Below are 12,600 nucleotides of genomic sequence, written 5' to 3'. Positions count from 1 at the left end.
AGAACATCAGACTATGATAAATACAGCAAGCATGCCCTCATCTAAGACTTTATCTCAATCTGTCATAGAATCAGCTGTTCAGTGCAGCTCTTGGAGCAACTTTTCTCTGCAATTCCTTCATACACATTCCTGGTTATCTTCCCTTTTTCAGAACCATAGTTATAGGAGTATTTGGTTCTGATCAAGATAAGCAAACATATCTACTACATTCATACACTGACACTACTTAATACTTTAAATCTATGAAATTTTGTATCTATATCTGCTTATATGTTCTCAAAGTGCCAGCTACTTGTAAAGAATTCAACCTTTTTTTTGCGGGGGGGTCTTTTGAGACAGGGTCTACCTGTAGCCCCAGCTGTTCTGGAACTCACTATATAGACCAGGCTGTCCTCGAACTCACAAAGATCTGCCTGCCTCTGCCTCCCAAGTGCTGGGATTAAAGGCATGCCCCACCACACCTGGCTAAATTCAACGGTTTTTAATACTAATTACTGACGTTATTTAATGACTGCTCGCTGGGCTTCAACTCCAAAAGGGAAAGGATGTCTTTATTCTACTTTCTTTACCACCGTATCTTCTAAATGCCAAGCACCCAATAAATATGAAGGAATTAATAACATTTAGCTTCAAAGCACCAAACTCCTCATTACCTAGGTTTTATGACCTCTGATTCTTAGAACTAGGATGTATCTTGGAAATTCTAAATCCCATATTTTAGGGGAAAATTTGAAGTCTCTTGATAGTCAAATGGTTTGTCCAAGACAACATGCCCAAGGTAGAAGCAGAGCCTAGGCTAGAACCAAATTTAAAGCCAACCTGGGCTACACAGCAAAACCATGGAAAAGAGTGTGTGTGGGTGGGTGCTCCCAACACAGACACAGACAGACAGACAGACAGACACACACACACACACACACCCCAACATTCTGCAAAGTTCTTATGATTCTATGTTCAGACATTAAAAAAAATAAATAAATCAAATCTGACCCAATATTGGTTCAAAAAGAAGCAAAATACTAAGAAAAAGATCTGAAGCAAAATGTCAGAATTGGGGAATGAAAAAAATCGCACAAGGAAACAAAGAAATCTTGATTGTTTAGTTCAGAATAAATAAAGCTAAAGATAATTTATTCACAGTAATCAAATATATGAAGTTTTCAAAAGGACTAATCATCAGCTATGTTTACATCAGAGTTAAAGGTCTTGCTTTGAAGTACAGTACTACCATCTGACTCTGACTCTTATAACAAAGGCAAAACTCTAGGAGAAACAAAAGTGGATTAGAGAGGCTTCCTGATTTGTTTGTTCATCACTTTTTTCAAAAACATTTTGTGTGTATGAGTGTATTGCCTGCATGTGTGTAAGTGCATACATGCTGTGCAATACCTTCAGAGGTCAGAACAAGGTGTCGGATCCCCTGGAACTGGAGTTATAAATGGTTTTTAGCTGCCATATGGATGCTGGGAATTGAACCTGGGTCTTCTGCAAGAGCAGTCAGTGCTCTTAACTGCTGAGCCACCTTTCCAGCCCCTGCTCATTTCTTTCTTTATGCTTTATTATTTATTACACATTATATATTATTTATTCACAGATATTTTGCTATAAACAGAACACTGTGCAGGTTTCCTGATATTTCAAATCTTTTCAAAGTTTTTAAAATTTATTTTTATTTTATGTGTATAAGTGTTTTGCCTGTATGTATGTAAGTGCACTTGCATGTGTAATACCCATGGAGGCTATAATTGGGGGTTGGATCCCCTGGAACTGGAGTTAGGATGGTTGTTAACTGCCATGTGGTGCTGAGAACCAAACCAGGTCCTCTTTCAAGAGCAGCTAGTGCTCTTAACCACTGAACCATCTCTCTAACCCCTCAAATCTTTTTTGTTGAATTTAATTGACCTAACCTGAATAGCTAAATGTTTTCTCTCTTCCCCTCTTGTTCTTCCCTCTCATGACCCTCCCTAATTATGGGTTGTAGTCTTTACATCTGCTTTTCATTATATGAGTCTCTAATTCTAACTATCTTAATCATATCAAATTCATGCAACTATATATATTTTTTTCCCTCCTCCACAAGTCTCTAATTCTTTTTTTTTTTTTTTAAATTTTATGTGTATGTGTGTATTGACTGCATGAAGGTAAGTGCACCCATGTTGTGCAATGCCTGCAGAGGACAGAAGAGACTGTCAGATCCTCTGGAACTGGAGTTATAGACAGTTGTTAGCTGCCATGTGGGTGCTGGGATTCGAACCCAGGTCTTCTCTAAGAACAACCATTGTTCTTAACTGCTGAGCCATCTCTCCAGCCCCTAAGTCTAACTATCTTACGCATATCAAATTTGTTCAATTATATATATTCCCTCCTCCATAATATCTGCAATCCATTATCATTTTTCCTCTTTATTTCCACTTCCTAATGTCAATTTTCATTTATCTTTAAAAAGGAAAAGCTTGGGGCTAGAGAGATGGCCTAGCAGTTAAAAACACTTGGCGCTCTTACAGAGGATCAAGGATTGGTTCCCAGAACCCATACTGTGGCTCACAGCCACCCATAACTCCAGTTCCAGGAGATCTGACACCCTCTGCTGGCCTCCATGAGCACCACGCATGCACATGGTGTATATACACCCATACAGGCAAAATACTGTTACACATAAATAAAGATAAATCTTTTTTTTTTTTTTTTTAAAGGAAAAGCTTAAGAGTCTTTTAGCAGGACTTCCTGCTTTCGGTCTCTACCCTGTTTAAGTTGAATTTCTATATGACATAAAAGTTAACTTTTTATGACATAGATTTCATCAAATCCTGGTCAAAAAGCTTCAATAGGGCTCATGAGATGGCTCAGCAGGTAAAAGTGCTTGCCACCAAGCCTGACAACCTGAGGGACCCACATGGTACAAGGAGAAAACCAATTCCCACAAGTTTTCCTCTGACCTACATACACACACACACACACACACACGCACAGAGTAAATAAATGTAATAAAAACATAATAATAGATGAAAATTTTAGGTCAACTGGCTTATCTCAGAGATGTTCCTCCCCACAAGGAACACTAGGGAAAAGAGGATCAATACAGTGTTTGAAAAATAAGGAAGGGGGCTAGAGAAATGGCTCAATGGTTAAGAGCACTGGCTGTTCTGCCAGAGGGCTCAGGTTCAGTTCCCAGCACCCACATGGTGGCTAACAATTATCCTTAACTCCAGTTCCAGGGAATCCAATGCATTTTTCTAGTCTCCACGGGCACTGCACAACATGGGTACACTTATTTCCATGCAGGTAAAACACTCTTACACATTAAAATTTTTTTAATTAAAAAAAAAAAGAAAAAGAAGAGAGCATGTAGATAGATCAGTACTCATTCTTCATCTTCATCAGAAAGAATAAAAACAAACACGTGGCTGAACAATTCATGTAGTAATTATTCAGCAAGTGAATTATTACTAACTTTTCATGTCTCTCAACTCATTTAGCTATAGTATTTATTTTTACCTATGAACTGATAATCTATCTCATAGGCTTAATCTGCACAATGTTTTCACAGCGAAATAAGGATGGAAAAGTTAACATTTTGCTTTCTTATTAAACCAAATAAAAGAAAATCTAACTCAAAATAAAGGCCATTCTTTTTTTTCAGAAAACATTTTTTAACTAAAATTCCATTTCACTTATAATTTTTGGCAATAGTAACAAAAATTTTTATCTGAAAGAACAGGCAAGAAACAAGATAGACAAGGAAATTGCCAAAGTATAACAACCTGGACAGATAGTCAATAATTTGTAAACCAAACAAAGTGACATCGCTTCTAAAAAATTAAAGAGCTATTAAAAGAAAAACAAGAAAGCTCCTGATTCAATTTGCTACATAAATTTTTCTTTGGTTGTAGGCACAGAAATTTACTCTAAATTCTAAGACAGAAGCAGAGCCCTTAACAATGACTGCTTTCCAGCCTTTCTGTTGACTACCTAGGAAACTTAGATTGAAGAGGGAATAAGTAAGTGGAGAAGAGATAAACTGTCTTTGAAGTGAGGAAATAGGAAAGGTCTTTAAAAGATAGGGTGGGGCTGTGGAGATGGTCCTGTCTGAAGTACTTGCCACAAAAACATGAAAATGGGGCTCTGGATGCCCAGCATCCACATAAAAACCTAGTTCAGTGGCATGCATGACTGTAATATCAGTGCTGGGGAAGTGGAGACAGGCAGAGCTCTGGAGCTCACTGGCTGACCAGACTGACTGAATCCGAGAGTTCTAAGCTCAATGAGAGACCCTGTCTTGGCATTAACCTCTAGTCTACACACACACACACACACACACACACACACACACACACACACAGAGCAGGGAGGATTTCTAGTCCTTCTAAGAACCTGGTAAAGCTCAGTGAACCAAAGGTAAAATACTAAACCATGCAGGCCTAGGGAAGAAGCATCCTAGGAAAGAGAAAAGCATGTATAGGCTTTGGATCAGAAAGAATGTGGTACTCGAAGAATATCAAGGCCAATACATCAAAATGGTGTATTGGTGGGAAAAATGGTAGGGAAAGATGGCATTGGATGAAAGAGAGAGGAGGCAGGCAGGGTCTAGGCCCCAGGCACCTGTAGTTAGAAATAAACACTAGTATGCCTTAAGATGATGCACAAAAGTCACTCTTACTGTATTTCATATTTGGTACTGAACCCACCTCCTATTACTTAATTAACTCCAACATAAGAACTTTTCCTGAGTTCAGAATCATTGGTGGTTTATAGTCTCTAGTACAAGTAAGCTCCTGCTCCCTGCTAGTTGATTTGCTTGAACTCAGGATAACCTTCTCACATGCCAGAGGCAAGTAGAAGTTTATGTTAATCTTGAGAACCAATCTCAGACTGCTATGTACTGGTTTCTGAGCTCTTGAAGAGGATTGATTCCTACAAATCCATCTGGGTTTGTGAAGAATCAGTACTATCATTTTCTTTTTTGAAAGAATAGACTAATAGGTAAGGAAAATTCAATGATTGTGTTAGCTCTAAGTTCTAGCAAGGTACTTCATAAGGATGCTTGTAATTTTGAGTCAAACACTACACTGTGAGTTAGACTCAACTAGAGGACTAAGAAATCACAAGACACTTGGGGATGTAGTTCAGCAATAGAGCACTTACCAAGTATGCACAGGCCCTGATTTAATCCTCAGTACCACAAAAAAACAAAAAGGAGGAGGAGGGAGAGGCAGGGAGAGAAGAAATCACAAGACAGCTACAAGATTCTGAATAATGGACCCAAGTTGAAGGGAGTCCATATAATAAAGTGGTTCTCACAACTGCTTGCAGTTGTTAATCAAACGAATTGCTAAATCCTACCAGAAAGCTCCTCATTTAGCAGATGATACCTAAGAATTCACATTCCTAACAAGTTCATGCTATTGCTGCTCATCCAGGGACCACATTTTGAGGACTAGACTCTCAGGGCATTAATAATAGGTTTTGTTCAGCATCCTACCAATGGAATTGTTAAATATGTTTAAATATGATTAAAATTTTGTAGATGATACTAACTTGTAACAGAAAAAAATTCAACAGGCTAGTTATGGAGTAGATCTTAAATATAAAATTTATTAAGGATTACCTTAAAATCCTAAAATAAAAACCAATCACACAAACAAAAGATTAGGAAAACAGAGTTTAGCAATCAGAAAATGAGGATGGGGAAAGATAAACAGATTATTTTATTTATTTTGTTGGGAGAGTATGTGTGTTTTGTGCAGGTGTGTGCACATATGTGTGTGAGTGCACATGTATATGTGCATGCATGTGAAGGCCAGATGTCGACGTTGGGTGTCTCCAATTCCTTTTCACCTTATTTTTCAAGACACAGTCTCTTAATCAACTTGGAACTCACCAATTCCACTAGGCTGGCTAGTCAGTGAGACATAGGAATCTGCTTATCTCTGCCTCCCTAACTGAGATTACAGATCTGTGACACCATGCCTAGTTTTTACATGGATGCTGGTGGTATGAACTTAGGTCCTCATGCTTGAATACTGTACCATATCCCCAGTCCCAAGAAAGATTTTAGAACACTATAGCTTCAATTATTTCAAAGTATATTCTAGTCACTAGGAAGGTCATAACAGTTTGAGCTATTTTGTTGTAGTTTTTTGGTTTTGTTTTTGGTCTTTTTTTTTTTTTAAAGTCTCATTATGTGCTGGGATTATAGGCATGTGCCTTTAGTTTGGGCTTTGTTAATAAAGTGCAGAGTATGGAAGAGTGCACCTGATAGCCTGACTAACTACATATTTCAGTGGTTCCCTTACTGCAGGTATCAGACACTGACACTGATAGTCAAATCAATATGTAGACCATTCAGAGTTTTCATAGAACTAGCTTCTAGAAGAAGGTTTTGTTCTTGTGTATGACTAAGCAGAAATAACATATAGTTGTAAGATTATTTCTTATACACAATGACCAGCTTGGATGTTCAAGATACGACAGGTCAACCACACAGCAGGACGTTCTATAGCACGGCATATCCTCACCGTGGAGGAGTCTGAGAACATGCTGCTGTTACCATGCTGGGTGGGTCATATTACCACTGACTGTTTAGCTTCTGAGATTCGTTATCTGTGCTACCTGCCTTTCTTCTCTATATCCCAGATGATTCCCATGATATTCAGACTGCCACAAATTACCAAGCACTCTAGCCTGCCTCCTATCTAACAAAGTTCCAGTTTTGCCTTTCTTCTTTCTGTCTCAATATGTAGAAAACATATATACTGCATTAATACTGAAAATTCACTTTATATTTTATTTTTAATTTTTTGATTAATTTCTTTTTATTTTTTGTGCATGAGTGTTTTGCCTGCATGTCTGTAAGTGGACGACACACATGCAATGCCCATGGAGGTCAGAGGATCCTCTGGAACTGGAGTTACAGATGGTTGTTAGTTGCCATGTGGGTGCTAGGAACTGAACCTGGGGGTCCTCTGCAAGAGCAGCCAGTACTTATAACTGCTGAGTCATCTCTCCAGTCCCCTAGCTTTATATTTTAAAACTATATTCTCCCACACAAAAATAAGAATTACTTAATATGAAAACTTATTTTTAATTTCTCTTAAAATAGTGATTATATGTTAATGAATATTAGAGAAAACTAGTTTCACTTTCACATGATTAATACATGTATCAACCTCCAAAAGCTGCAAGTTGAAGGGGGCATATTTTTCCTACCACAAAGAGTACAGAAGAGTGTTTTATTATTTTATATTATTGATATACTGTTTAAAGTAAAAAGATGTCTTTTGGAAAAGAGAATATTTAACATCATAAGTTAGAAGACAAAAATGTAATTAGTTTATATTTATTCAGTGAGTACTGAATGTGTCACACTGTATTAAAAAATAATGACTACAGGGGGCTGGTGAGATTGCTCAGTGGTTAGGCACCTTGCTTCCAAGTCTGACAATTTGAGTTTGATCTCCAGAACCCACATGGTGGGTTGTCCTCTGACCTCCATGTGCACACTGTGATACACATGCGCGCTCACACACACACTAAACATTTTAAAACGCCAAAAAATTAATTATATCAAAATTTTTAAAGAAGTAATTATTACAGTAAAATATATGATAAGCACTGAAGGGCAGAGCCAACTAAAGGCAACATCTTAAAAGAAGCTGAATTGCCATCCATGACTTTTAGAGTCTTAGTTCTTTTCTTATCCATGTCTCTGGTGACAGAACCTGAGCTCCCAACAGAGTAAGGCTTTTCCCCTTGTACTTGACACCAGATTTCCTTTCTCTTATTGGTTAGCACTTAAAAGGAGGCTTCAGTAACTGTCTAAAGTAACAACTTAAAATAGAACTACCCTATGAGGATAGTGAGACAGTAACCAGGAGATGGGGGAGTGGTGGGTGCCTTTTTCTAAGAATAGTTAGGACAGCCCTTCACAGAAAGGTAAGAGAACAGAGAGAGAAGATTCAGTCTCCTGAAACTTACCTATCCAAGTAGCAAATTCTATCATCAGCAATAAATGTAACTGAGAAGGCACAACCAAATGCCAACAGAGGTTTAACCATCTAATTATTATTTAAATTTTTTTAATATTTATTTTGTGTGTGTACACATTGCCTACACCACAGCACACACATGGAAATCAGGGTAACTTGCAAGAGTCAGTTTTCTCCTGCCACCATATAGGTTCCAGGAGTGAACTCAGGTCATCAAGCTTAGCAGCAAGTGTGCCTTTACCCCCTGAGCCATCTCACCAACCCTACCACCTAGTTATTTTGAAGCCACACTAAGGACACAATAACACAAAATGCCTCTAACAACCTTTATGTAAAATATTTATATAAACTATGTTATACTGGAATGATCTCATAAGACAATTTCTTAAAAACTTTAAGAAAGCAGTTTAAGTTGGGAGTATAGTTCAGTGATAAAGTATGTGTTTAGAATGGTGCCAGACCTTGGAGTAAATTCCCAACACCAGAAAAAGAGATGGAAAGGGTAATAGTAGTAGTACAAGAGGAGAGGGAAGGCAGGAAGATGGGGAAGAGGAGTCAATGTGGGGGTTGTAAACAAAACAGCAAGGAAACTTGCTACGTTGTATGCTAGTCAAAACTTAAAAATAAAAGAGAAGGGATGGAGAGATAAAGGGGGGGAAGAGAAAGATACAGGAAGGGAGAGGAAAAAGGAAAAGCAAATTATTTGTAGAATGAGAATAATAATTATGAGTTTAGAAACTAAAGTGCATTTTGGGCAGATATTTTTATAAATGAAAAGTAAATATGTTGTGAATGATAGCTTTATTATTTTAATATTTTAGTTATTATTTTTATTTTATGTGATAAGTATACTGCCTGCATGTATTTAAGTGCACACATGGTGTGCAATGCCCACAGAGGTCAGAAGAGGGCGTCAGAACCCCTTGAACTGGAGCTATGGACAATTTTTAGCTGCCATGTAGGTGCTGGGAATTGAAGCTGGGTCCTCTGCAAGAGCAGTCAGTGCTCTTAACAGAAGAGGGTGTCAGATTCCCCTGGAACTGGAGTTATGGACAGCTGTTAGCTGCCATGTAGGTGCTGGGAATTGAAGCTGGGTCCTCTGCAAGAGCAGTCAGTGCTCTTAACCGCTGAGCCATCTCTCCAGGCCCAGACAGTTTTATTTTTGAGAAAATAAAGTTTTCTGGTTAGGGAAAGTTAGAATCACTTTCTAGGAAAAGGTACACATTTTTTTTTTCCACAGCACAATGCATAAGAGGTACACAAGTATTTCATATTGCTGAGGGGAAAAATGTGTTACTCCTGTGTCAGCTGAAGATAGCAGATACTTAATTTAAAATTTTTTCCAAATAACAATATTGTAATTTTTTTAAACAACAATTTCATACTCTTTCTGATGGCCACATTGATTTGTAATTTGCCAATGGACATGTTTGATTCAACTGTCAATCAGGGATTTTCATAATTTGATTAGGGAACCACTCATCCAAAAAGTCCTCAAGTTCTGTACTTAGAGTTATGAAGATCTGATAAAACTCATATCCAAAGCATATACAACAAGGCTAATAATACAAGTTTTGAAGCTTGTTAGCTAATGTCAGCACCAGACCAAAGAATATGCAAACCTTGTTATCTGAACAAAATGAAGTGGAAAAATAACTGCAGTTATAAAGGTTTGAAAAAAATCATTGAGAAAGAGAAAATGTTAGAAGCGTCACCTGTTAAGCAATCTTAAGATTATCCTTCTAATGGGTTATCAACATGTTATTCAGAAAAAGCAGTGGCAAACTTGGGGTTGCATCATTCGTTATGGTATTAGGAGAGTCCTATCTAGGAGGTAAGAATGATCAGAGGAAGAAATAATAGGGGGAATGAATCACTTAATTACCCAATCTAGATCACCACTTCAATGCTGCCTGTCTTTAGAAGCTGCTAATGTGAGGCTGAGATTTTTTTTTCTTCCTACTCCAAAGGCTGTGGAAAGTTTAGTTGACTCCATCTCCCTCCTTTCAAGCTATCCTATTATATACATCTTTTTATGCTGTTTAAATGTAGATTTCTAGAGGAAGCATGAGAGTTGGTCAATATGGTACTTACATTCACACTGTATGACATCTAGGTTAAACTGCTGAATGGCTCCCATGCTTATCTGCTTTAACTCACTGTCCAGAAGCATCTGCATTAAGGAGGTTGACAGATGCTGGCAGGCTGACATACAAGCTGTTTGGGCAACTTTCCCCTATTCAAAACAAACAACCAAACAAAAAATGAATAAGTAAGCATGGAAATATATCTTATCATAAAATAGCACAGATGGCACTCTTTTGTTGGTACAAGAGTGATTACTGGCGTTTATGTTTCTGTGTTCTGAATGGCTTTGTCTTTGATCATAGAAATTAAAAATTAATGTCCCCTGGGATACAATATTACTAAAGCACTAGTTACACAAAGGAAAATTAAAGTTTAAAAACTTTATTTCAGGGGCTGGAGAGATGGCTCAGCAGTTAAAAGCACTGACTGCTCTTGCAGAGGACTCGAGTTTGATTCCCAGCACCCATATGGCAGCTATGAACCGTCCTTAACTCCACTTCCAGGGGAATCCGAATCCCTCTTCTGACCTCCGCGGCATTGCATGGCATGGGTGCACTCACATACATGCAGGCAATTCACTCATACACATAAAATAAAAATAATAATAAGTAAAATATTCTTTTAAAAAAACTTTATTTCAGATCTCCTGAAATATCTTTTTAAAAAAATTACATTTGTTGCGTGTGTGTTGAAATATTTTTTAATATTTTTTATTTATTATTTTATTTTATGTGTATGAGTATTTTGGCTGTACATAGGTAAGTGCACCCGTGTTGTGAAATGCCCGTGGAGGACCGAAGAGGCTGTCGGATCCCCTGGGACTGGAGTTACAGACATTGTTGGCTGCCATGTGGGTGCTGGGATTCAAATCCGGGTCTTCTCCAAGAACAGCCAGTGTTCTTAACCGCTAAGCCATCTCTCCAGCCCTGAGATCTCTTGAAATATCTTTTAATGCATATGAAAATATGGCATTTATGACATAAAATCGCCACCATATTAACAAAATTTTTTATCCATGTAATGTTCCCTAAGCTCTCCTTTATATATTGACAAAATAAAGGAAGTTAACTTGTAATTTATCATTATTATTATCTAAACTGTACCTAAAATTCAAAATACACTTTCAAGTTAACAGTCCTTATTTCTACTCAGAATATCAGTCTGTGGAATAGCTTCAATTATTAGTGGGGGACAAAAAGGCTTGTCTACCAGTGCGACTTCAATTTCACCTGCATTCAATCAAATCCATGCTGTATTTAGCTGTAAGAACTTTTAAAATTATACAGTAATTGAGAAATATGCAGTTTAGTAAATTATAAATGGTTTTCTTTTACTGTGATAAATATCATTTAAAAATATTTCTACTGTAATAAGCTCTTGAAACTTCATATGAACTTGCATTGATAGCATTACTTGAAATTTTAAAAAAATTAAGTTTTTAAATGCTCACCCTATAGACTACACAGCTGAATCACAATACTACACTACATTTATTAAAAACTGTTTCTTTAAGCAGAACTTGCATTTGAAGTGGAAGACTATTTTGGGTAAAAATTTTTCATTGTAATCCTTCTAGCATGGCTCCCTCAATTAGTGATTATACAATTTGGTGATGGACTGATTCACATAGTGATAGTCAAAGGTCTATGAAAATGGTCAGGAAAAATAATGACTTTCGGAGGACATACCATATTCTGCCTCATTTCAGTTAACGGGTATTTACTTATGACATCTCGTAATTGTGTTTTCTTTCTACTTATCACAAAGACAAATAGAGATTAAAATCCATAAAAACCATCTTCCAAACATACATGCTACATTATACTAGCACAAAAATGTTTAGTAAAGTTGGTTTGAAAGGTAATAGGGAACATAAATATATTTTCATGACACTAGAATACTTGCTCTTTAAATTACACATTAAAAAAAAAAAAACAGAGTAGAACCAAACAACCTATGAATGGGTGTTTAGTTATTTAGACACTATCACAACGGAAAACTAGTATTGGACATGCAATGTCAATATCTCAATCAAAAACTTTAGAGATAAAAGCCTACTCAAACAATACGTTTGACAGATACTGATGAATTGACAAAAAGGAATGTAAAATACAATGAAAACCCAGCATGCCTCAAGATCCCCAAGGCCAGGAGGAATGAGTCTGAGAGACATGTAGCTCTATTCTCCAGGCAGAATAATATCAATATGAATGGGAAGGGGAAGAGAAACAGAGAAAAGAGAAATCAATGGCATGTTGGTTAAGTACAATGCAATAGGCTGGAGAATACTTCATGGAAATGTCATTTTGACTTAAAAGAACAAACAGTGCATTTTATTGTAATGTACTTCTCCATCAGTTTGGCTCCATGTCCTATCGCTATTGCTACTACAATGTACTAACTGAAAAAGCAGATTAATAAATTGTCAAAAATATTTATTTTGTACACAAACACATCATACACTATAAGTGGCATTGTTTTAACATAGCTTCAGAAACACAAATAATTATACAACAATAGTGCTGGA

General features: G+C 37.0%; 1 protein-coding gene across 1 annotated transcript in view; it reads right to left on the bottom strand.

The window, feature by feature from the left end:
* Exoc6 (exocyst complex component 6) overlaps positions 1–12,600 on the bottom strand; it is a gene marked incomplete in the record, with an annotated part of 205,895 nt that overhangs the window by 49,076 nt on the left and 144,219 nt on the right. The window contains 1 exon segment of the mRNA XM_008849623.1: positions 10,080–10,221. Within this exon segment, the coding sequence (XP_008847845.1) occupies positions 10,080–10,221 (142 nt within the window).

The sequence above is a fragment of the Nannospalax galili genome, unplaced genomic scaffold (assembly GCF_000622305.1).
Source record: "Nannospalax galili isolate Female #2095 unplaced genomic scaffold, S.galili_v1.0 scaffold384, whole genome shotgun sequence".
Taxonomy (NCBI): Eukaryota; Metazoa; Chordata; class Mammalia; order Rodentia; family Spalacidae; genus Nannospalax; species Nannospalax galili.
Note: the sequence above shows the minus strand (reverse complement) of the source record. Positions and strands in the feature narration are given on the sequence as shown.